At 45.2% G+C, this 27009-nt stretch overlaps 1 protein-coding gene across 5 annotated transcripts in view; it reads left to right on the forward strand.

The window, feature by feature from the left end:
* The window catches only part of LOC147659347 (kidney mitochondrial carrier protein 1), a 267840-nt gene that overhangs the window by 104896 nt on the left and 135935 nt on the right, over positions 1-27009 (forward strand). For all 5 annotated transcript variants that reach the window (XM_086951827.1, XM_086951826.1, XM_086951825.1 and 2 more), the window contains exon 4: positions 26550-26644. In XM_086951827.1, coding sequence (XP_086807953.1) covers positions 26550-26644 — 95 coding nt within the window. The remainder of the gene's footprint in view (positions 1-26549; positions 26645-27009) is intronic.

The following is a 27009-nucleotide window of genomic DNA, read 5'->3' on the forward strand; positions in this document are numbered from 1 at the left end:
ATAAGGTCAGACCATATAACATTTCTCCCATGGACGGTAGTAGGGCTAACACCAGGAGGGGAATGAATCCCGAACCTTTTGTTGACAAAATCAAGCATGGGCTTCGGCACAATGGAGATAGTACTCTTGTTCCAAATCCTTCCATCGTCCAGCACAACACCATGATCTCTTACATCAGACACTCTCTTGGGAGATGAAAACCGAGATTCCCTCTTGCGAAGAAAACCAGGTTTTCTTATCCTCACCCAATCACCCATCTTAACTTTGAGCAGAGAGAAAGCTGGAGGTTTGGTGTCATACTTAGCTTGGACAGCTGCCCTGACATGTTACAACAGATAAACTTTCAGTATTCCCAAGTCTCCTGGACATCCATTCTTTGTTTAGTTTAGTACCAGCAAACCTTCCCCGCAACAGAGTAAATGGAGCAACCCCAGTTGAAACATGAGGGTTAGTCCTCACTGCCCAGAACATATCACTGACCCCTGCGCCAAGGCAACCTATTCACTAAGGCAAGCTGAAGGTGTTCCTTAACAACACGGTTGAAGCGCTCAACCAAACCGTTACTGTGGGGATGATAGTGATGTATGGATGTGTTTAATCCCAACATACTTGAAAAACTTATCCATTTCAGAAGAAATTAACTGGGTCCAGTTGTCAGACACAATTTCCTCCGGAAAACCCTCCCTAAGGAAAACATCCTGCAGGAAATTGATGACAGCAGAAGAATTTATATTGTCAACAAACCTGACTTCAGACCACTTGGTCATATAGTCGATTAAAACAAGGGCATACTTAGGAGAGGTGCAAATGAGACCAAACGGACCAGCAATGTCCAATGCTAATTTGGACCAGCGAGTGTTCTTCACAACAACTAGTTCAACAGGAGAGGGATGAGTCACTTGAGACTTGTCGCTGGTAACACACGCACAACAGTCGCGGACAAAATGCTCAACATCTTTGTCAAGAGCTGGCCACCAAAAATCTTGCCTCACTCTGCGTTTCATTGCTTGGATACCTGGATGCCCTTCACGAGCTAGACTTAAAATACATTTGCGAATTAAAAAGGGAACTACTAATAACCCCCATCTTCTCAATATTCCATCCACAACTGATAACTCATCCTTGACTCTCTTGTAGGGTACAAGCTCAGAGGGGCAATCCTTGGCACACGGCCACACACTGCCTAAGAGATCGATGACTCGTACTACATCAGCATCTAGAGTAAAGCTCTCGAACCATTCACGTTCGGAAAGGGCACAACCCACAGTACTGTCCAAAGAGTCCACATCACAAAAAACCTCCAAGTCATCACGCTCAGAATCATCATCAACATCGGAGAGAGGAAGTCTGGACAGGCAATCAGCTACTAAGTTTTTCGCTCCAGCCACATACTCGAGCCGATAGTGAAATTCCTGTAACCTAAATTGCCATTTTGAGATCCGAGGAGTAGCTCTGCCACCACCTTTGGTAGTGAACAAATCAACCAAAGGTTTGTGGTCAGTTCTCAAGATGAATTTGTTCCCCCACAGAAATATTTTAAAGTGTAAGACTCCCCACCACATGCCTAGAGCCTCCTTCTCTATAGTGGAATAGGTGCTCTCTGCACCCCTAAAGGTTCTGGAGGCAAAAGCTATAGTTTCTTCCTGGCCATCGCTCCTTCTTTGCAGAAGGACAGCCCCCAAACCCACATTACTGGCATCAGTGGATATAATACATAAGTCATTGATATTGAACAATTTCAAAGGGCGGGCACATACAATTTCTTGTTTGATGGTTTTAGAATTACGATTGCAGTCATCATCTCATACAAATTTGACATTTTTCTTCAGTATTACGCATGGCAGCCGCTTTGGTGGAAAGGTTTCTGACAAATTTGGATTAATACTCCTCCAACCCAAGGTACGAACGAAGTTGATCCTTATTCCAGGGATGGGTGCATTCTGAATGGCATCGATGATTTTAAGTTTAGGCTCAATTCCCTTTTGAGAGATATGATGGTCTAGGTAATGAACTCCACCTTGAAGGAATTTGCATTTGTCCTCTCTTAAGGTTTGGCCACTGGTTCCTATAATACTCAAAATCAGTTTGACCCTCTCATCGTGCTCAGATTCTCTCTTCCCGTGAATAAGGATGTTGTCTTGGAAGTAGACAACACCAGGTATATCCTTAAATAGATTGTTCATTAGTCTCTGAAATACAGCCGAGGCCGAAGCAAGGCCGAAGGGCATGCAGACGTAACGAAAGGCACCCTCTGGAGTTACAAAAGATGTAAGGTGTCTGGATTCCTTGCACAATTCAATCTAGTGGTAGGCTGATGAGATGTCGAGGGAAGTAAAAAAAACTTGGCACCTTCGAGAGTGTCCAGCATCTCATTAATATTTGGAAGTGGTTGACGATCAATCCAGATGTTCGCATTGTGAACACACATTCTAAGGCATTTATCGTGCCAAAACTATGAGGACAAGCTACTCATAACCCTCAATGGGCTTGATAACCCTTGCAGCGCATAGGCGTTCAAGTTCTTTACTGAGTTCAGGACGTAAACTCAAAGGCACTTTACGTACCTTGTGAGCTACCGCTTTGGCATTTTCTTTGAGTACAATACGATGCTGGAAACCTTTAAGCTTACCAAGATCACCATTGAATACCTCAGGAAACATCTGTGCCCACTTGACGTTGGAAATCTGGGTAACCGTTTGAGCATAAGGTGTGCTACAAGTGGAATTGTAAAATTGGCACAAGGCACTGCGGGATACGACCATGTCAGGATGGTTGGGATCCAGAACAATGTTCAAAGCCCCTTGCTCATCCACCCAAATAAATTTGTACCTTCTTTGACTACTAATACGACTCCAGAGGTGTGATGGGAATTAAAAACTATGTCTGCAGAGAATTTTCCTAGTACTTCTACTCTTTTGCCACCGTATGCAAACATTTTAATGTTGGAAGGTTCTAAATGTGCACCAGTAATTTTACCAAAAATCAATAGAATTGATGAGGGTAAAAGGAGAACCAGAATCAGCGAGAAACTTGAGACTCTCACCATTAACAGCTATATGGCCAGAAGGGGATTTTCTCTTGTGGAGTCCTGCCAACGAGGATAGTTCAACAACCCCTGTGCTGAAGGATGATGAAGGAGACCACATTAATAAATCATAACATTCTTCGTCAGAATCCTCAGTAATTGCTTTCTCTGTTTGAGTAGGACTTTTTTTTAACAAAAGCAGCTCTACACATCTTGGAATAATAACCTTTGCTTCCACACTTGTAACAAGTTTGGTTGAGAGCAAAACAGAATTTGGCATTGCCTAAATGCCACTTGCTCCCACAGCGAAAACACATACTCATTTTGTTCAAGCTTGGCTCTGGACGGGACGGGAGACGTGGTAGAGCGGGAAACACTGGTCATAGGTACATTGGGTTTGGGAGGTGGTCTGGAGTTTAATAGTTTCACCTCTGTGGTCGAAAAGGTCGAACCCATTTCCTTAACACAAAACTGCGAATGCTCAATGCTTTTAGCTAATGTGAGAGCAGTCTCTAAATCGGGATCACCAGAAGAAAGTAGCTTTTCCTGAATCTTTTTGTTGCTTGTTCTTTCGAATAATTGATCACGTATAATTTCAACCCTAAACTCCCTATAGTTACAGTTGATGGCAAGAATACGAAGAGCTGCCACAAGGTCATCAATTGATTCACCAGGAGTTTGGGCACGTTGGAGGAACTTGTGACGTTCCAGTACGACGTTCCTTTTAGGACAAAATCTCTTATCTAAAGTTTTACAAGAGAGGCATAATCATCAATTAGAAGCGAATCGCCATTGTCACGCCGCTTACTAAAGTACTCACGACTTCGAGTGGTAACGTTTTCAGAATGTTTCTGCCTTCAGTACCAAGATTGTAAGTTAAAAGTGCTCTTTTTTTCTTTGAAGTGAAGGTTTCACCATCAATAACCTCTAAATATGCCTCAAAACTGTCTTTCCATTGCTCCCATGGCACTGGTGGTGTGCCAGCTGACTGTAAAAAAGGAGGAGGTGCCAAAACACGATCCATGAGCGTGAGTGATTTGCTGCCCCAGAGTGGCGGAGGGCCTCGAACTTCCTCAGCAGCGGCAGCTGGGGCAGGGAACAACAGGTGGTACTGTGCGGAGTGGGAGCGACGTATTTGGTGGGGTCAAGGGTCCCTTTTGTCGCTGCATCTCTCCCATTTGCTTGCTATTTTTTATGACATTTTTTACCCTTTAAATAGCATTTGCTTTTTTTAAGCAAGGCTCAGTGATTTAAGCACTGTGTGCTGACACCTGCTTGTGAACTATAAAAAGGGCCACTTCAGTCTTTTATGCTTCCCAGGTCGTCACTTTGAGGCCATTAAATTGGGTAACAGTCATAGCAGTTTTTATAGCACATTGAAACAACAAAACCTGTGGTACTGAGTTCCATATAAAGCAACTTAATTTAGGATGGCATTTTTTTTTCTTTCTTGGCACTGCCTTTGTGTCCTTTCCGAAACCGGCTTTGCCCCGTTCTTCTCTCCCGTCTTGCACAATCTCACTTTTCACTCACTTTCACTGTCATCCCACTCACATCTCTTCACCGCACATCTTTCTCTGGCCCTCAGACCCATCAGCTCCTTCTCCCACTCACCGGACTCTGACCTGCACGTTTCTTTTCTCCCTCTCTACATGCACTCACTTCCCACTCTCAGCTTTGCTATGTTTTTCATGGTTTTGGTTTGAAAAAACACGGCTGTAATGTATTGCAACATAGCGCTTAGTACCACATGTGAGGCGCCGGATCGCTTACCTACACGGGTAGCACACTGCACCGTGTAGTTTGAATTTTGTTCTGTACTGCCGTAGAAGAGCCAGGGAGTAACACCTCATAACCACCCCTCAATTCTGAGCCACGGAATCCCGCCCCCAGTTAACCCACTGTAACAGATTATTTGCATCTCTGCTAAACCCAATCGGACAAGCTTCTGGCTCCACCCTTTAATTGAAGAACACTAATTACAGGACACAAGTTGCATTAAAAGCCCTGGAAGTGATGTTTTCCCCACAAGGGGCGGTTTAGTAAAGTTGCTCCCTGCTTACATAACCGGGTCTAGCCAGCGCTATATAAAACTTTTTAAATCAATAAAATTTCAAGAAGCGGTCCTTTTCTCTGACCCAAAATTTGTTCTGAGTAGCGCATCCTGGCTCGAAAGCGTAGAGACATCCTCCCGCTGCGCTATCCTGACTGCATCACACCGAGTTGTTTTTGCCTCTCACTCTCCTGTGTCCCTTTCTTCCCAGTCCCTTTCTTCCCATTGAAGATAGTTGTTGTCAGCTCAGTGATGATTCAGAAAAGGGGGTGGTGATGGACAGAGTATCTGAATTAAGCAGAACACTCGTACCCAGTCAAGAGATCAGGGCTTGATCCATCACCGTTTTTAGCTCACTGCACCATCCTAGCTCAGAACCTGGCTACATGCAAATTAGTCTGTCCCTGGCCCAGTGCATCATGGGAACAGGGCAGATCAAACTACCAAGCCACTTCTTATACTGGAAAGGAAACAAGCTTCCGGGGACCGGTTTCTGGCATTACAGCCGTCTTCGGCCCGGCTTGCTTGAATCCTGATGGTGCAGTGAGCAAGGGACTCATGTCTGAGCATACCCTTCCACGCTTATGGTGGACAAAACGATTCAGAAAAGGGGGTGGTGATGGACAGAGTATCTGAATTAAGCAGAACACTCGTACCCAGTCACGAGATCAGGGCTTGATCCATCACCGTTTTTTAGCTCACTGCACCATCCCAGCTCAGAACCTGGCTACATGCAAATTAGTCTGTCCCTGGCCCAGTGCATCATGGGAACAGGGCAGACCAAACTACCAAGCCAATTCTTATACTGGAAAGGAAACAAGCTTCCGGGGACCGGTTTCTGGCATTACAGCCGTCTTCGGCCCGGCTTGCTTGAATCCTGATGGTGCAGTGAGCAAGGGACTCATGTCTGAGCATACCCTTCCACGCTTATGGTGGACAAAACGATTCTGAAAAGGGGGTGGTGATGGACAGAGTATCTGAATTAAGCAGAACACTCGTACCCAGTCAAGAGATCAGGGCTTGATCCATCACCTTTTTTTTTTAGCTCACTGCACCATCCCAGCTCAGAACCTGGCTACATGCAAATTAGTCTGTCCCTGGCCCAGTGCATCATGTAAATGTAAATGTAAATGTACAGGAATTTATATAGCGCAAATCACCGAGCGGTTTCTAAGCGCTTGCTTAGGGAACCCGTCCTGGTATTCCCCTGTTAGATAACCCCGGCAGGGTATCCGCAGGGTGAAAGCCAGGCATCCCGCCGCGAGGGGCCGTTGTGGAGATTAAGCAAGCTATTGCCCAGAGTCGCAGAGTGTGAACCCGTGAATCAAGTAGGCACCAGAGCGAGAATTGTCAAGTCCATGGACATTTTTTTAGGACTCAAGACCCCGCCGAGCCGGGAATTGAACACTGGTCCCGGGCTGACCTCTGCTTCCAGGCCTGCCTCCTCTAACCAGTGAGCCACACTTCTCCACACAAAGGAAACAAGCTTCCGGGGACCAGTTTCTGGCATTACTGCTTTCTTCGGCCCGGCTTGCTTGAATCCTGATGGTGCAGTGAGCAAGGGACTCATGTCTGAGCATACCCTTCAACGCTTATGGTGGACAAAACGATTCAGAAAAGGGGGTGGTGATGGACAGAGTATCTGAATTAAGCAGAACACTCGTACCCAGTCAAGAGATCAGGGCTTGATCCATCACCGTTTTTTGGGATGGTGCTCACTGCACCATCCCAGCTCAGAACCTGGCTACATGCAAATTAGTCTGTCCCTGGCCCAGTGCATCATGGGATGTGAGTCCCTTGCTCACTGCACCATCAGGATTCAAGCAAGCCGGGCCGAAGACGGCTGTAATGCCAGAAACTGGTCCCCGGAAGCTTGTTTCCTTTCCAGTAAAAGAATTGGCTTGGTAGTTTGGTAACTGCCCTGTTCCCATGATGCAATGGGCCTGGGACAGACTAATTTGCATGTAGCCAGGTTCTGAGCTGGGATGGTGCAGTGAGCTAAAAAATGGTGATGGATTAAGCCCTGATCTGCTGACTGGGTAGTAGTATTCTGTTTAAGATACTCTGTCCATCACCACCCCCTTTTCTGAATCGTTTTTTCCACCACAAGCGTGGAATGGTATACTCAGATGTGAGTCCCTTGCTCCCTGCACCATCAGGATTCAAGCAAGCCGGGCCGAAGACGGCTGTAATGCCAGAAACCGGTCCCCAGGAGGCTTGTTTCCTTTCCAGTAAAAGAATTGGCTTGGTAGTTTGGTCTGCCCTGTCCCCATGATGCATTGGGCCAGGGACAGACTAATTTGCATGTAGCCAGGTTCTGAGCTGGGATGGTGCAGTGAGCTAAAAAACGGTGATGGATTAAGCCCTGATCTGCTGACTGGGTAGTAGTATTCTGTTTAATTCAGATACTCTGTCCATCACCACCCCCTTTTCTGAATCGTCAGCTCAGTGATGCCTTGCCTTGCTGGCATCGAGTGATGGGACATAATATGATTTTGTACCTGGTGAATTCAGGCACTGTACAGACTTTCGGACCGTCCTAAACGTGGCGGGTGTCTGTTCGTGCTGGGTGCGGCGTAGCTACTATTGGTGCAGCAGGTGCAGTGGCACCAAGGCTTTTTGAACCCTGATAATTGCTGTATTTTACTACCCCAGCAGTAGTCAAAGGAGGCATTTTTCTTGCCTGCACCAGGGCCCATGGCATCCTTGCAACTCTACTGCTGGGTTTCGTATGATCTTGATTACCTGGCAGTGTGTAATTGTAATTGCATTCATAGAGCGTTTACTACCCCAGACGAGGCGTCAAAGCACTGTTTGGCGAGTAGCACGCTACTCCGGAACCCAAAAAGGATTAGTGGCAAATTAGTATAGTTAGAAATTACATTGATTTGAGCAATGTGTTGGTCTCTTTTTCACTAGTAGTGTTCCTTTCCTCATGTCTGATTGTATGTCGGATACTATTTGGTGGTTCAGGTCTGGTGGTTTTGTAGTATAGTAGGATCCATTCGTCCCTAGCTATGTGGGCCCTCATTATGAGTCAGGTGGAGCGGACATACCTTCTGGAATTTAAGATCCGATTCCAAGTGGGTCCGTTTTTCAATTCCTTTTCCCTTTGTAACTCCCCCGCCCCCCCTTCCCTCCTCCCCACCCCACTTAGAGGCACCAGTGTGAATTACCACCTGTTCAGAGTTATTTGTAAATGTGTTAAACACTACAGTGTGGTTTTTACCTACTGGTAACAGTAAAATCCCATGTGCTTTTACCGTGCTCCTGAAATCGTAACACCCAGAGTGAGGGCCATGGTGTTGTGCATTTGTTGGTCCTTGTCCGCTATTGTCTATTTGTCTCAGGTTGTCCTGTTTTGCCCTGTATTGCCCAATGTTTGTAGCTGTTTGATATTGTCATCTGATCTCTGGTTGTCTCGTAAAGTCTGTTGCTTTGGTCTAATGTGTGGTTGGTCTCTGGGTGACCGGTATGCTCATTTGAAAAACACAAACATTAACTACCAGCGCAAGGCCTTCACCAGCCCCTTCCTGGTTCCACGTCAGCCTCCCTCTACTTCCATAACTACAATGGTTTAACCCTATCCAAGCAACACTGCTACAAAATCTAATTACAACCGTCCTCAAGAAGTGTTTTCCACACTCCAACAATTAACCAACATGCGACTAAAGCAACATTAGAACTAGTAATTCATCTACGCCAGTCTATAAGCAACAATACATTTTTACTTCCTTAAAAACGTACATTCATCTGGCCTCATGGAAATGACGCCATTTCCCCTACACGTTCACTCCCTCCTCACCGAGAACAGTGTGGCTGTTCCAAAGTTATAGAAACTTTAACATCTATTTGTTTTACCAGCCTAACAATAAGACTATTAATCTAGGTTACGACGCAATGAAGCTCCTAAGCTACTGCCACCCCCTAGAAACCATAATGCTGCCAAGATATTTGCGCGGAGAAACGCCATTAAAACAAGCTCACCCAGGGAAATGTTATGCAAAGTACACTCTTTCTCGTACAAGATAGTAACTGCCGCATGGAGGTTAAAGTGAGGAGGCCCCTTCATTCTCTCTCTCTCTCTCTCTCTCTCTCTCTCTCTCTCTCTCTCTCTCGCTCGCTCTCTCTCTGAGTAACTTACTATCACTGACACTCTCACTGACTGACTAAATAACTAACAGACTCTCTCACTGACTGACGGACTAGCTGACTGACTCTCTCTCACTGATGACCGGTATACAGGTACTATTTCCCAACCTTCACCCTCCTGTTATTTATGACACCCCACCCCCACCATAACAAGCAACCATTGGGACAGGCAGATAGAAGTTGCCAGCATTGAAAGGACAAAAAAAAACTCATGACATTATTTATTGTATTATGTTAATACTTTTTTAATATGGTCGTTCAGTTGTACATAATGCTTTCCTGGTCATATATCAGGTAACAAAACTGCTTCTGACACTTCTTTATTATACCTTTTCAGCATGCTGCAGACCTAGGCAAAGTCAATATCTCTGGCTAAACACTTAAAAGGTCCCAAAGGCGAGACCTATTGGCTATGCCACTGCTTGTTTATTTTTGCAGCTAACAGGTGAACCAGTTGTCACCATAATGTAATCAGTTTCCTAGACGTTGTACAATATCCCTAAAATTGTCTTTCTGGGAAAACAACCATGCTCTATTACCTTTCTAATGGTATGAATTAGATCTACCTCAAGTCTAGGAGGAAGAGGGCACACCATACCTATGCATAATCATTCCTGCCTAAAAACTAGAAGGTGGCCACACCCCACCTGGGAATAATCACTCCATCTTTCACCAAAAGATCAGACGGTTCAGTTCAATATCTTGCACAGTATGATATCATAAAGCTGCTCTGTCATTTGCCACACTTCTCTACTGAGTTGTTGGGAGCATGTGCTATTGCTTCTTCTTGTGTTTCCATATGAACAGAGTTGGGTAAATAAACAATTTTAAAGGGGCGCATAATCCGTTCTACCATTACTTTCATGTCTGTTTGTTTCCAAGGATTGTGCAAGCCTTTACTGGCCAGGAAATCAACCAACAATAGAGATTTAGGGCTGGGCTAAACCCAAAGCCAGGTCTGTACTCACACAGAAAGGCCTTCTTATCAGGATTTATTGTAACAAATATTTTATTGTATTTCAAGATAAACAAGCATTTGCAATGCAATCGGTCTTGCCTTTGGGACCTTATATGTATTTAGCTATGCAGCACATTAGCCTGGGTGCTGAAACATCTACTGTTCTTTAAATGGAGGCAGTTGCCAGAAAAATAAAAAAATTAAGTTCCTCAGAAGAAAGCAATTCTGGTATTTTACTGACCTCTGCTGGTAGTTTTCTAGCAAGACAGTTAAATGGAGGCAGTTGAACAGAAAAAAGTCCCTAAGCGGAAGCAAATAAGTCCGCTTAATGTCCACAACGGCCCCCACAACGCTAAGGATGCCTGGCCTCCACCTTGGGGGTGCCCAGGAGTGGATGCCTCACGGGGAAAGCCAGGATGGGTTCCACAGCGGTATTCGTACAAGCGCCTTGAGACCCTTGCGGTGAGTAGTGCGCTATACAAGTATCAATTTACATTTTTAGTCTGATCTCCAGAGCCCACAAAGTACATACACATATAAGTATATACTAAAGTATGTACAAGAGGTCTTGAATGCTCGACCTAAAAAAATGAATGTATAAAGGTCATCTCCTTTATCAATCTCGTCTTTGTGCGAAACATACTTTAACAAAAAAGGGTGATCAGATTAATTTACTTATTAAAAGATTAAAGTTCAGTAGAACAATACAATTTCTGTCAACATTATGTGAATGTATAGCAAGAGGTCAAATAACTTTTACAACATTAAATCAGTAACAAGTATTATTTGAATCCACATTACATAATAATTAAAATACCACAGACAAAGCTGTAATATTACAAGTGAAAAACACTGGCTTTATGTACCAACGTCTTAGGTCAGGGAGATCCAGACAAGTGAACAATAAGTGCCTAGGAGCTTGAGCTACATAGTTGCACATATATTGTTTGAGTATTTACGTATATCTTGGGTGCTTAATTATGAGCTAACAATCAGCCACCAGTCTTGTTAGGCTAATACCTAATGATTACCAGACATATAAACTGTTAAGTTTTCTTAAAGTGTCAGGTGAGGTGTCTGAGTGGTCCAGAAATGTCAGCTACGGCACTGAAACCCACACTACTGCTCATCCATGGCCACCACCCCTTTGAATGATTATGCTTTTACTGAATTTCACAAGAAGTTGCAAATAAGGAGGTGCAGAATCATAATATAGGATTGATAAAAGTAGAGGCGAGGGAAATGGAGGTAAATCAAAAAGGGGTACAAATAGAGGAGGCAGAGGACGAAAAGAATGAAAAATTACAGCTACCTATCTACCAAGCCCCACATATAATCACAATTCTGACAGCTGGCAACACTGTAGACCTTGCTCATTTTGCCCATTGACATTGTTGGTAATGACAGTCTGAAGAAGCTTTTCCATTTCTGTGAAGATCACAACACACAACAGTTTCGGCGCTCAACCCCCGCACCCATCGATCGAACCTACGCACCCAGCCGCCATCCTCCAGACATGGACCGAGGTGACCCCCGAAGACACGACAAGCATGATGAACACCATCCACTCCGGATCGCCGACCGACCCGTGCCCCCACCACATCTTCAACAAAGCGGCCCCCACCATCGCACCCCATCTCCGAGACATCATCAACACCTCCTTCAACACAGCCACCTTCCCTGAGAGCTGGAAGCACGCCGAGCTCAGCGCACTACTGAAGAAACCAACAGCGGACCCGACCGACCTCAAGAACTTCCGCCCCATCTCGCTCCTTCCCGGCCAAAGTTATCGAAAAGGTCGTCAACAAGCAACTGGCCGCCTTCCTCGAGACGAACGGATCCCTCGACCCATCGCAGTCCGGATTCAGAGCCAATCACAGCACCGAGACCGCCCTCATCGCAGCCACTGACGACATCCGAGCCCTGCTCGACAACGGTGAAACAGCGGCACTCATCCTCCTAGACCTCTCCGCTGCATTCGATACTGTTTGCCACCGCACCCTAGTCCAACGACTCAACGACACCGGCATCCAAGGGAAGGCCCTGGACTGGATCACCTCATACCTCTCCGGAAGAACACAGAGAGTACGCCTCCCGCAGTTCCACTCGGAGGCCACCAAAGTCATCTGCAGCGTCCCACAAGGATCATCGCTCAGCCCCACTCTCTTCAACATCTACATGAAACCACTAGCTGCCATCGCTCGCAATCACAACCTGAACATCATTTCCTACGCCGATGACACCCAGCTGATCCTCTCCCTCACCAAAGACCCTGACACCGCCAAAGCGAGCCTCCACGAAGGGATGAAAGACGTCGCCGAATGGATGAAAAACAGCCGCCTAAAGTTGAACACGGACAAGACAGAAGTCCTCATCCTGGGATCATCGCCACCCGCATGGGACGACTCCTGGTGGCCCCCAGCCCTAGGCGCCGCACCCAAGACAACAGACCACGCACGCAACTTGGGCATCATCCTGGACTCCTCCCTATCGATGACCAGACAAGTCAACGCCGTCTCCTCATCGTGCTTCCACACACTCCGCATGCTCCACAAGATCTTCCAATGGATTCCGACCGAGACAAGGAAGACGGTCACCCAGGCCCTCATCACCAGCAGACTGGACTATGGAAACACCCTCTACGCCGTAACAACAGCCAAGCTTCAGAAGAGACTCCAGCGCATCCAGAACGCTCATCCTGGACGTCCCCCGACGCAGCCACATCTCGAGCCACCTTGACATAAATAATTAATTTACTCTCTTAATTTCTATGCAGGTAAGTACTTAATCAATAATAACTCAAGTCGGAAAGAAAGAACCAGAGTCCGTGGTGTTAGAGTTCTTAGGGGTTTTATTCCTCAAAAAGGAATGGTCAGGACCATAATATCATGTTCTTCCCACCGCAGGGGTGGAAGAAGGGATATAGCGCTACATTTTATTGACAGTACATAGCTTATATACTTAATTCATGTCATAGGAAACAGTTATAGTAGGCGTAACAGCTGAGAGAAGACAAGATAACAGTATACACGTGTTACTAGTACGTAATCAGAAGGCGTGGACTAGGCGTGAACTGGAGGTGTGTGCTAGAAACGTCACAGGTAGGTGTCACGAAAGGGGTGGCACTAACAGAAATGTTGCAATGTCAGCAGAAATTGGAAACTTGGATGCGCGCGCAGCTGCATGACGTGTGATTGACGTGAAACTGGATGGTGCAGGGGGCTTGACATTTGCACTGACGGAAAGAGACAGAAGTCTGGCATGTCAGATCAACTTGTACTTCTATCATATCTGATATCTGATGTTTAGGAACCATATTATCTGGACGGAAAGGTCTCTAGGGCAGAAGCTATTCTATACTAACTGTGGATGCGTGTATAAGCGCCTAAGTGTCTGCATGAGAAGCGTGGGGCACGGGGCCTTCCATGGAAGCATGGTAACAGAAGCTATGAATTACTTGCACTGAGACAGGTCGGCCCTTTGGCTCTGCAGCTGAGGAGGATGTTTACTTAAACTAGTAGGCAGGAATGCATTTTCGAGGAGCAGATCAGATAATTCGAAGGTTGAAGTCAGTCTTGGCAGAAAACAGGCTGAGCTGAGCGCGAGGGGCCGCGCTGGAAGTAAGTCAGAGTTCACGGGCACAGAGGCAGCCTGGGCTGAGGCTGTCAGAGTCAGAAGCCAGAAAAGAGGCTCGATGGCAGAAATTCAGGGCCTACTTCGCCAAAGCAGAAAAACATGGAAGGCATACTACAAAAAGAAGTTGGCATAGCATACTTAGGAACGGACTATTTAATCCATTCAGGGTGGATCTGAAAGAGGACATGTTAACGTTGGACGCAAATGTATTTGCGTCTTCATAACTGACACAGGAGGGAAGTTACATGCACTTTGAGCTGGTACATGGAGTCGGTGGGGTACGCGCTAGGGAACACAACTTGACCATAAAATTTATATTTCCTCATTCCCTCCTTGTTCCCTACGGACCCTTCATGAAATCTCGATCCTCATGAATCGATCAGTTTGTTCTTGCAGCATCATTTGCTCATCTTTCTTTCTTTGACGGTTTGAGAGGAAACTGGAATGTTCAATGCAGGATGTGGCACACAGTCCACAAATCGCTGGCCCGCACTGCAGGCACAGGCAGCAACTGAATACTATGACTAGGCCAATGCCTAGGAAGGATAGGATTTTCCATCCCCAAGCAGTTAACGTTGTCCAGAACCAACCGGACCAAGTCCAGGTGCCTGGATTCTGATGTATCTGATTTGCAATTTGATGGAGACGTGTAATAGCTTGATATACAGATGGTGCGTTTTGTGGTATGAAAACACAGCAACTGGACCCGATGACCTTACAAGCTCCACCTCTATCTGCCAAGATGACGTCAATAACAAGACGGTTCTGAAGGACAACAACCCGCATAGCGGACTGTTCTTCTGTTAAGTTACCTAGGGCGGAGGCAGTTTCATTCACTACTGCTTCAAGTGTTCTAGTTAATCTGCGTATTAGTTTACTATTTTGAACAGGTCCTAAAAAGAAAAAGAATCCTTTATTAAAATCAGTGTACTGTTCCCATGCCGTTTCTGTGTAGTCGACAAGTGGGATATCTCTTCTGGGTCTATTCTTTACTAGATTTGTATTTCTATGGTAATCAGGGGGAGCTAGGAAAACAGGTGGCAGAAGGAATGCAATATAACAGGTACCATCCCAATCTGGAGGTAGGCGTATGTATGCGGTATGACCACAAACAAAATAGGAATGACTGATAGCTTTAAAGGACGATTTACCATGATCACTGAATTCGATCACAGTAGTGCATTTACTATGACCTAAGTGTACTGAACCTTTCTTCCTGATACATAATTCACCAGTGACTGGTAATACTGACATAACCGGTAGAACTGGTGCGGTTTCGGATTCAACAGTAAGAATCATAAGGCTAATTGTGTAATTACCTAATCCATATACTTCATTTTCTAGATCAGTTCCTACTCTAGTGGGGAGTCCCTCCTTGTCAGGGTAACAGACATCGAGCAGGACCAAATTCAGGTTTCCCCAAACCCAGCCCCCGTCGAAAACAGCAATATCAGGATCTAGGGAATTAATTATTTTAAACCATGCACCACAGGAGCCATTGTGAGTGAACGGGTACGGAAAAAGGGGCAGAGCTCCCTTGTAATTCTGGTAGGGAGGGAGTCGGCCACATATCCAGCAGTCTGTAGCATTGTTAGTTTGATGGGAATGGTGTAGCATACTAATGAATGTGTTGTTGCGCAGCGCAAGTCTGTATGACAGTTCATGTGGGGGTAACTCACTAAAAGTGTGTTCAGCAGAGACATTGTAAACAGATTGTTCACGCCTGAAAATAGGGTAGTAGATAGGTAGAAGGATGCTAGCAACAATAATTAAAATACTCAGAATAAACATGATTAATAGTGTCACTATACAGTGACTACGAAGTGATTTGCAATATGCACTTTTCTCAATTTGTCTCTCTCTCTCTCTATCTCGATCTAGGGGATACATGTCAGAAACTATTTAACCGATTCACCTAGGGGAGGACTTAAACAATTAAACTGTCTGACTTGCTAGATCGGAGTTTCGACCGGTACTCCTCTTGGGGAGTTTTTTCTCGTTCGGTAACTGTAAAGTCTTTTGGCTCAACACAGTCTTTGGTGGGGGTGGACGAGTCTCGGTCTGGTTTCAGTTCATGGAATTTTTTCACATGACTCGTATGGACCCACCCCTTTCTCCCTTCGATCTTCACGGCGGTCCTCGTGGTGAGAAGGACGGTCTTCTGTGATTTCCAGCGGGGCTCCAGCGGACTCTTCCTATCGAAATTTCGCACCAAGACTAGGTCCCCAGGACGGACATCGTGCGGCTTTACATCAGTGTTGTCAGGGAAAGCTGCGGCAACCTGTGAACGACATGATTGGAGTGCAGACATCAAGGAGGCAAGGTAATCTGTCAACATATTACAATCAACATCAGTGATCTTTTTAGGAATGGGCGTCCCCCACATATTCGGTGGTCTGCCAAAAACCACTTCGTACGGGGATAGCCCTGATCTCGAGTGGGCGACCATTCTCATGTAGAACAGTGCCACGGGCAGGGCGACTATCCAGTCGACCCCTTTCTCCTGACATATCTTTGCAAGGCGGATCTTTAGTGTCTGGTTATGCCTTTCTACAAGGCCTGCGGCTTCAGGATGTCGGACACAATGAAATTTCCACTGGTATCCTAACAGTAAAGAAACTTGTTTCATTAGCTCGGACGAGAATGGTTGTCCGTTATCTGAGTACACGACACGAGGCAAACCGTATCGTGGGAAGAATTCACGAACCAGCTGCTTGGCAGTGGTCGGAGCAGTATAGTCTGAGACTGGGTAGGCTTCGGTCCAACGGGACAGTGCACAAACAACTACGAGGACATATTTAAATCCCCGACAACGGTCCATCTGGATATAATCCATCTGGAGGACTTCAAAAGGGTGATCGGGAGGATGAAATCCACCTTGCTCTACAGGGACGCTTTTACCTGGATTGAACTGACAACAGATCATGCAAGTGCGCACTTTCTGTTTTGCTGCTGCTCGTAAGTGTTTATTGCTCCAGAGATTCTGCAAACTGTCTAACATCGCTTTCTCTCCTAGATGTGCTGGACTATGTGCTGTATTAATCATAACTTGAACCATAGAGTCAGGGAGAAACCATGTAGATTTTCCTTTCGTCATCCAACCTTGATCTGTCTGGATCCCTCCTAGTTCAATCCATTTCTTTATTTCTTCTGGGGTAGCATGTGCCTGAATATCAATTACATCTAGAGCGGGATCCTTGACTGTCATACAATTTGTCGGTCCTATTGTCTTTGTCACGTCAGTTGTCTGAGTGTGAGTCAATGCTGTATGTTTCGCTGTCTGATCTGCCAGGTCATTACCCTGGGAGACAGAATCTGTGACCTTAGTATGTGCTTTACACTTCATGACGGATATGCCTGAAGGCAGATGTATTGCTTCTAACAATGCTTGAATGAGGGGACCGTGTTGGATCTTGGCACCATGAGAGGTCAAGAAACCTCTTTCTTGCCATAACATGCCGAAGTCGTGTACGACTCCGAACGCATAACGGGAATCCGTATATATGTTAACATTTCTGTTCTTGGCTAGTATACAAGCTCGGGTCAGAGCGATGAGCTCTGCTGCTTGAGCAGACAATGTGTCAATACGATGTGTTTCTTTAACTTCAGTTTCAGTGGTCACTGCATACGCGGCCACTAATTCTCCTGTACTTGTTCTCATGCATGAACCGTCCACATAAAGTGTCAGGTCTGGATTTGTCAGTGGGACATCTGTTAAGTCTCGTCGTGGCTTTGTTACTGCATTAATGATTTCTATACAATCATGCGGGGCTGGATCTGTCATGATTGTAGGTAATAATGTTGCGGGGTTCAGAATGCTGCAGCGTCTGATTTCTATGTGTGGCTGGAATAGCGTTAATTCATAACCTGTCAGTCGTGCTATAGTCAAGTGCTGAGTCTGGGTTCTGTTTAACAGAACCTCTACAGAGTGTGGAACTTGTACTGTTAACTGATGGCCTAAAACAATTGAATCGCTCTGTCTGATTGCTAGTGCTGTTGCTGCTACTGACTTTAAGCACGCAGGGAGTGCCTGGGCTACTGAATCCAGTGTACTTGAAAAATAAGCGCAAGGCTTATGTGAACCTGCTTGATCTTGGGTGAGGACAGACAACGCTGTACCATCACGTTCTGTAACAAAAAGTGTAAACGGTTTGCTGTAACATGGTGTCGCTAAGACTGGTGCTTGGCATAAGGCTTTCTTTAATTCCTCAAAGGCTTGTGTATGCTCCTGAGTCCAAGGAAGGACAGTCGAGGTTGCTGCCTCCTGCGTTGTTAACTGAATGAGTGGTTTAGCTAGAAATGCATATTGAGGAATCCATTGTCTGCAGTACGAGGTGAGGCCTATGAAGGCCCGCACTTCTTTTTGTGTCTGCGGTTGTGGCATATTTGCAATTAACTGAATGCGATCGGGAGTGAGCTGTCTCCCCACTTTGGACAGCAAGTGACCCAAGTACACAACTTGCTGAACACAGAATTGTAGCTTCGAAGGGGACACCTTGTGTCCCTTGTCGGCCAGAAAGTGTAAAACTGTCAGTGATGCTTGTTCACATTCGGGCTCACTTCGTGCGGTGATCAGCAGATCATCGACGTATTGCAGTAATGCGGTGTTAACTGGCATTGTGATACAATCAAGTTGTCTCTTCAGTGCTTGGCTATAGATGCTGGGGCTTTCTGTGAATCCTTGAGGTGCGCGTGAAAATTTGAAACTGCGTCCATTTAAACTGAATCCGAAGAGATATTGGCTCTCTGGATCAATAGGCACGCTGAAGAAGGCGTTCTTGAGGTCAATTACAGTAAAGAACGTTGCTTCTGAATCAATAGCAGTCAATAAGGATGAGATATCGGGAACCACAGGGTACTGTGGAATAATGCATTTGTTCAGTTCTCTTAGATCAATCACCAGCCGATATACTGGCGGTGCATTGGGGTCAGTACGTTTAAGAATCGGAATAATGGGTGAATTACAGATATTGGAGTCGGTCTCTACGACCACTCCTTGTGTTATAAGCTCTTCAATGATTTCCAGTAAAGCCACTACAGCATCAGGTGGTAACTTGTATTGTCTGATTCGTGGTAGTACAACTCCTGTCTTGAGTGTAACACGGTATGGTGTGATATGCATACAACCTACATCAGTTGGGCCTTTTGCCCACAAGTGATCTGGTACATTTTTCAATCTGACATCGAATTCTCGCAAAACATAATGACCCTTGAAATCCCGCAGAAAGAGTCTAACTCCTTCCGGGGAACAGCATATTATAGCTCCTAGAGCCTTCAGAGTTTTTATTCCTAGCAGATTTTCTGGGCATGATTTCGTGAGCAACAAGTCTGTAATACGTGATAATGGACCCACAGCCAGGGGAACGGGTTGCGATACCTCATTTACAATAGGCTGTCCTGAAAAACCAAGGGAAACATTCTGTGAGCCTGAGAGGGGTGCCCCTGGGACTTCATCATGGCTGATCGTGGTGCGACTTGCCCCTGTGTCAATTAAAAACTTTCTGTCTTTTCCCAATACGTGACTGTGTACATAAGGACCTTCTTGATCTACAGGAATTTCAATAAGAGGCAAGCCACCTTCCCTCTCTAGGCTGTTTCATGTATATCGGGGGTAATCTGGATATGCAGACTGGGCATACTGATACATCTGTTGCGAAACTTGCTGAGTCGCGGCAATGGGCTGTGGCTGTGGTACCGCTACTGTCTGTGCTGGGTGTGATGGAGCATGCATAGACTGTGTGTTCTGCATAGGCTGTTCGTTCTGTGAGGTCTGTTGATGCCCATGGTCATGTCTAGGCGGATGCGGTCTTTCTTTAGTTTTACCTGTTGCTATATTATGTTTCAGGACTGGGCATTCATGTACGTAATGACCTGGCTGCTTACAGTAATTGCATGTCCCTTTAACGGGAGCTGTAGTGTGACTTGTCTGGGTCCCACCCTTTCTCTGACCGTCGGCTGGGACCGTCTGAGCTACTAACATTTTCATCTTCGTGTCTTTCATGCGTTTTTGTTCCTGATCTTGTTCTTCTCTAATTCTGTTCTGATGATATTGGAGCATCTGTAACATCTGGGATGGCGTATTTGCCTGCCAAGTACTTTCAACTTTGTACACTCGGTTTTTAACTAATGGTAGGGAGTTCTCGACTAATTTTGATACAAAAAGATGCGGATATGACTCGCTACTTGGTTTGAGGCCACTATTAATAATGAAACATTTCTCGAATCTTGAATAGAAGTCACTAGTATCTTCATCATGTTTCTGTTTACAGGACGAGATCGCGTCCCAATCTTCCTTTCTAGTTGTCAATAATCTTGGCAGGACCTGTACTATCAAACCGGGTAATGCTTTAGTCTTATCCCCAAGGCCTACCCCTGGGACACGTTTATTTTCTTCGTCTTCTATTTCTGCCCATGCAATCTTTGTGTCTCCCACCTCCCATTCTTTTTCTTTTAATTTCTCGTAAATGCCCGTGGGCAACAGTACCTTCAACATTTTCATGATATCCTCATACGTGTAATCCCCCATTAGTAACATGTCTTTAAGCTCTCTGTGAAAACCTGCAGGGTCTTTATCATGACACGGGACTAGTTTCTTCATTTCTAACAGTTCTAACTTAGTCAGTGGCGTGTGTACATATACACGTTTCAAGAGGTGATCCGCACCCATAACTGGGTGTACTTCTCGTAAGGGGTTCTGGCTTTCAATGCCACTCCCGCATTGCATGTGGTACATTTTTCTTTCTGGAGGCGGGGCGGGAACATATTCAGAGCTTACGAAAGTGTTATATTTATGTCGTTGTTCTAGAATTATTTGTATTAACTTGGTACTGAAACCTCTCCATCTATCCATAAGTAGTGCTTCTAATGTTTCGTGTAAGGGACCTGGATCAGAATGTTGGTTTCTGTATTTCGTGAGGAGGTGCTGAATCATGTATACACCTGCTAATTTCTGTTCGTCTGGAGAAAGGTTCAGAAACGTCTGTGCTAAGGTATCATCATTATATATGTCTGCATTTTCGGCCCATAATATGGCTGACCGGGCTAGTTCTTGTTCGTCCATAGAATTGAGTACATGGTACCCCATTCTTTCTCGTAGTCTTTTATCAGTCTCCTGGAACTGATGTTCAGAAGAATTCGGATTTGTTAAAGCAGAGAGAAAAACTCTCTTGTTTTCCGGACGGATACCCTTCCTAAGGTAAGTTCCCTTACCTACATATGCTATAGTATCTGTAGTCTTTACTGGTTCTTCCTGTTCTTCTTCCTCCTCGGAGGAAGCTTTTTCTTTCTCTTTTTGGTGTACTGCTATCACTGCTTTTCTTATTTTTCTATACATACTGGCTATGCAAGTCCCCTTGTCATGTTTTCCTTCAGCTATATTTTGACCCCACTTGTTCAGTGCATCTAATTCACTCTGATCTGTTCCAGGCCTGTCTCGTTCTCTTATTAGGCAATTTATAAAAAAACGTAGTATCTGTGCTTGAACGTCAACTTTCTGTTTCTCCATGGCCTCCTTAATACTGTCAGGGTCTTTCCCTGTCTGAACAAACTCATATATTCTATCTAGACGGTCCTTCATTTCTACATAGCATAGCAAGATATCAGTAGCAGATCTTAACCGTAGTGATGCCAATATCATTAGATCGTCTTTTCCGGGTACTGGATCGTATCTGCAAACTGAAAGGTTTTCTTTTAATGCGTCAAGGCGGGGTGACCTGAACGTGAGAGGACTCTGCATATCCCTGAGATTGAATCTGTGTGTTAATGGCGGGGTCCGAAGACCCGCGGTCGCACCTCCTGAAGCGGAGGCTTGTGCATTATCTCCCTGTGGAGTCTGTATCTGAACTTGAATTTGTCGTTTAGTAGGATCAGGTAGACGTTGTTTCGGTAGGTCAATTTTGGGTGCGGGAAGTGGCGGGGCTGGCGGAACGGGGGAGGTCTGTCGCGGTACCGGCGGAACATGATCTGGGGGCGGGGTGCCACCCCCGTCCCTGTCAGTAGGCAAGGCACGAACAGGCAGATTGGTGTAAGCCGGTGCTACATCCTCTAGATAAGAATTTAGGAATATGTCTTTAGTAGTCTTATGCATTACTTTAGTTGGAACTAATGGTGGCGGTAAGTTTTTCGGTATTTCTGATAGGGCCTCAGGTGTACCCTCGGCCGCGAGATACATACCGTTTACGAGATTGTTTCGTGCACGGTCTATTTGTTCTGTTTTTACTCGGATCCCTTCAGTAACTAATTCGTTTTCTTGGGCTTTTTCTGATTCTTTAAGTCTGTCTTCTCTACGGAGTGCTTTCTCAGCACGCTTATGTGCTTTCTTACGCCAAAATTCTATGGCGTCTTTCTGAGATTGTCTAGCTTTCTTTTTCCATAATGCTTCTTCTACCTTTATGATGCACTCGGCATCCCATGTTCCGGTAGCGGGCCATCTGTGTCTTTCGTCTAGGTGTTTAGTATAGTCGGCCCATAAGTCTAGATACAATATGGCATCTATGCCATGTTTGTGGTACATAAAGTTACCTGGAGTGTCCCTAGGGGGGATAGGAATTTCTTCCTCCAGTATCCCTTTCCTAGTTCCTATCTGCTTCAACTTGTTGAAAAACGGCATTTTGCTTACTTAGTACTGAATGCTCAGTCCTTTGTTTACTTAATACTCGGTACAGCTAATTATACAAGAAACACAATAATGCACATTAAAAACGGTCACATTCATACCACGACATTAATCACATGAAAAGACATTTGAGACATAGATGCCTACCCCCTATACTGGATGTACTGCTAAACAGTACAGATACACTGGTGTAACAGTGCAGAAATTCAGAAATTCAGAATACTAGATATACTGCTAAACAGTACAGATACACTGCCTAAAAAACAGTGCAGACCGGACTTGTGTACCCAAACCCGTCTAGATACGTCCCAGCAATGGTACTCACCGGGAAGCACGGAAACAGAAGGCCTCGAAAAACTCGACTGGACTCGATTCGACACTTCGGAAAACTTCGGAAAATTTCGGAAACCTGGTGGGCCTCTTGACACCTCGGACCTTGCTTCTTTCGGCTAGGCTCTGGTCGGGATCCTCCGCACTCCTCACCGCCTCGTCTGGGTACTGATCGCAGTCTTCGTCACCTCCGTGGACCAGAGGGAGATGCAGGAAATCCTGCCGGTACGCGTAAGTTCCTTCTAGCTGATGGCAGGGAACGGAGCTTGCAATGCACCTACCGGCGCGTGAGGTGGGGGAGGGGTCCCTGTTCGGGCGCCAAAATGACGTAAATAATTAATTTACTCTCTTAATTTCTATGCAGGTAAGTACTTAATCAATAATAACTCAAGTCGGAAAGAAAGAACCAGAGTCCGTGGTGTTAGAGTTCTTAGGGGTTTTATTCCTCAAAAAGGAATGGTCAGGACCATAATATCATGTTCTTCCCACCGCAGGGGTGGAAGAAGGGATAGAGCGCTACATTTTATTGACAGTACATAGCTTATATACTTAATTCATGTCATAGGAAACAGTTATAGTAGGCGTAACAGCTGAGAGAAGACAAGATAACAGTATACACGTGTTACTAGTACGTAATCAGAAGGCGTGGACTAGGCGTGAACTGGAGGTGTGTGCTAGAAACGTCACAGGTAGGTGTCACGAAAGGGGTGGCACTAACAGAAATGTTGCAATGTCAGCAGAAATTGGAAACTTGGATGCGCGCGCAGCTGCATGACGTGTGATTGACGTGAAACTGGATGGTGCAGGGGGCTTGACATTTGCACTGACGGAAAGAGACAGAAGTCTGGCATGTCAGATCAACTTGTACTTCTATCATATCTGATATCTGATGTTTAGGAACCATATTATCTGGACGGAAAGGTCTCTAGGGCAGAAGCTATTCTATACTAACTGTGGATGCGTGTATAAGCGCCTAAGTGTCTGCATGAGAAGCGTGGGGCACGGGGCCTTCCATGGAAGCATGGTAACAGAAGCTATGAATTACTTGCACTGAGACAGGTCGGCCCTTTGGCTCTGCAGCTGAGGAGGATGTTTACTTAAACTAGTAGGCAGGAATGCATTTTCGAGGAGCAGATCAGATAATTCGAAGGTTGAAGTCAGTCTTGGCAGAAAACAGGTTGAGCTGAGCGCGAGGGGCCGCGCTGGAAGTAAGTCAGAGTTCACGGGCACAGAGGCAGCCTGGGCTGAGGCTGTCAGAGTCAGAAGCCAGAAAAGAGGCTCGATGGCAGAAATTCAGGGCCTACTTCGCCAAAGCAGAAAAACATGGAAGGCATACTACAAAAAGACGTTGGCATAGCATACTTAGGAACGGACTATTTAATCCATTCAGGGTGGATCTGAAAGAGGACATATTAACGTTGGACGCAAATGTATTTGCGTCTTCATAACTGACACAGGAGGGAAGTTACATGCACTTTGAGCTGGTACATGGAGTCGGTGGGGTACGCGCTAGGGAACACAACTTGACCATAAAATTTATATTTCCTCAACCTGAGAGACCTACACTGGCTCCCTGTCAACAAGAGGATCACGTTCAGACTCCTCACCCACGCACACAAATCCCTCCACGACCTGGGCCCTAGGTACCTCAACGACCGCCTGACCTTCTACACGCCCACCCGCCAGCTGCGATCGGCGAACCTCGCCTTCGCCGTCGTGCCTCGCATCCAGAGAGCCACCGCCGGAGGAAGATCCTTCTCCTACCTAGCGGCTAAGACATGGAACTCCCTGCCCGTCCACCTGCGGCTGACCCAGGACCACCTCTCCTTCAGGAAACAGCTCAAGACCTGGCTGTTCAAGCAGTAGCAGACCCCCCTCCCCACGCGCCTTGAGACCCTTCCGGGTGAGTAGTGCGCGATATAAATGCCATGAATGATTGATTGATTGATTGATTGATTGATAGATAAGAACCACTAATGTCCGAATGATTACAACAAATGTCGGTGTGCAAGCATCTTAGTCAAATTATCATCCGGTTCCAGCATCCATTCATAATCCAGCTGCATGATCTCTTACATACATAGCCACCTTGGTTACTGTGCGCCTTTATCTTTTTCACTGATCCCCAGTCTGCCCTCACACATGGCAGGGAGAAAATGAAGCTTGCGGTAATTGTTTCCTTTTTGGAAGAGCTGCACTGCTTCACCAATTAGCAATATGTCTATATTGATTCTGCCAGAATACCCTGGCGTTCTCTGGAGATGTTGCTATAATTGAAATGGTGCACCGGCATTGTTAAGAGTGGAGACAAACCCACTCTTATTGCAGCCTATTGAGCAGAAACAGTCTGGGATGTTTCTCTTTGAAATTTGCAAGGTTGCCTACTCAACAACTGCTTTTCCCATTACTAGTTTGGTATGGGGAACAAAGGTTTTGAAAGGCTGTTTTTAATTCAGTCCTCTGCTTCATCCATATTGACTCAGTTTGTTGTGTTATTAAAATAGATGTGCTTGCAACATCCTTGGCTCAGTCTTTGTTTTTAATATCAGAATGTTATAGGCGTATTGCTTTTGTATATCCTCATTTAGTAAGGACTTGGACATGGAAAGGCATGAGGAGATATTGTTAGGACAACTTACCAGTGATGTTCATTACTCCACAGATCCCTTCTTTTGTCTGAATCCTTGCAACCGACCAACTGAATCTCAGTCCACTAAAAAGAGTTTTATTTGTCTTACATCAGATTCAACTTTAAATAACTCCTGTACCATTATTGATAACTAAACTGGCATCAGTTGCACAAAATCTCTGGGACTTATCCTGGATAAAAGAATGAAACCTCCAAAATCAAATAAATGAGATGACCCAGAAAACATGTTTCCAACCACGACATTTGTTCCAGAAGAATAAGACTTTAAGGCGCATGTTCTATTTCCTTTGCACTGTAGAATTGATTGAGACACCCCTTTTGACTGGTCTCCCCAGAGTACACTTTGCTCATCAGTAGACCCCACTTCATGCAGTGACATGCTTTGACAATGGTACTAAAAAAAATGATCAGATTACTAGTGACACATCAGTGGCTTCCTGAAGAAGTAATGGCACTCCTCATGACCACATGTATCACCTTTGTGTTTCTACATGTATCTACCTGGTTGATGCTTGTCTTCCAAGTTAAAAATGTCTGAGGGTCATGGGTTATGACCTGGTTGAGAATCACTTTTCTCAGAATCTTCTGCTATAAAACAGAATATTCAGTGGCCTAATGCTTCCCTAATAGTACAACCAGAAATTGAAACTTTCACTCTCCCGCTATACGCACCACCACCTCTATGACTACTTTCCAAAAAGAGCTTAAATCTCTTTTTCGACAGACATTCAAGTTCCAAGTTCACTGCATTTCTTATTAAATCTATACTCCGCCCCCCCCCCATCCCCTGACTTTAATGTGTCTCCTCTGTTTACTCCCTCTTTTTCTCTGCTGGAAGTCTTCCACCCACCTAGTTTCAGAATCCCCTTAATTTAATGATGACTCTTTTAAGTGACTCTCCCATGTTTCAATCTCTCTCCCTTTAAGTTCATCCTGATCTACACTCAGCTCCCTTCACATATGAAGATGTACACGCTTTGACTCATCCGTGCTTATAGATTATAATATGTTTTCTTTATCGGTATAAAGTATATAGCCCCAGAAATGTTCTTGTTATTGTGCATTGCCCATCCTTTTTTTATTTTTAACGTCCGCCTAAGTATATTACATTTAAAAAAAATTTTTTTTTAGGATCGCTCCTGCAGTTCTACGTCAATCCTCATATGGAACCATTAAAATTGGCACATATCAGAGTTTGAAGCGACTGTTTGTTGATCGGCCAGAAGGTGAGCTTCTCTTTTGTTAACATTTGTTTTCAAACTTCCTTAAAAGTAAACTGCTTTGATGTGGTGCTAGCTAGTCTTGCAACAACTTTTTTTTTCTTTTCAGCTTATGTTTTATTCAGAATTGCTCAAAAAGGCACATTACATGTTGTCTCAAAAGGTTAAGGAGCAGTGAAAAGAAAGTGAGGATTGGCATACAATCCGGATTTCCAATGCAGCCTCTTACATTAAACTGAATAAGCTGTTGTTACTGTCAATCCAGGTTGGTCGTAGTGGTCTATTCTAGTGCCCACTGTCTAATGCCCACTGCCTGGGTGTCAGTTAGCAAGAATGTACCACTTCATTTTACTGAAACCTTCTCACCATGT

This window comes from Lissotriton vulgaris, unplaced genomic scaffold, assembly GCF_964263255.1.
Source record: "Lissotriton vulgaris unplaced genomic scaffold, aLisVul1.2 SCAFFOLD_663, whole genome shotgun sequence".
In the NCBI taxonomy this organism is placed as follows: Eukaryota; Metazoa; Chordata; class Amphibia; order Caudata; family Salamandridae; genus Lissotriton; species Lissotriton vulgaris.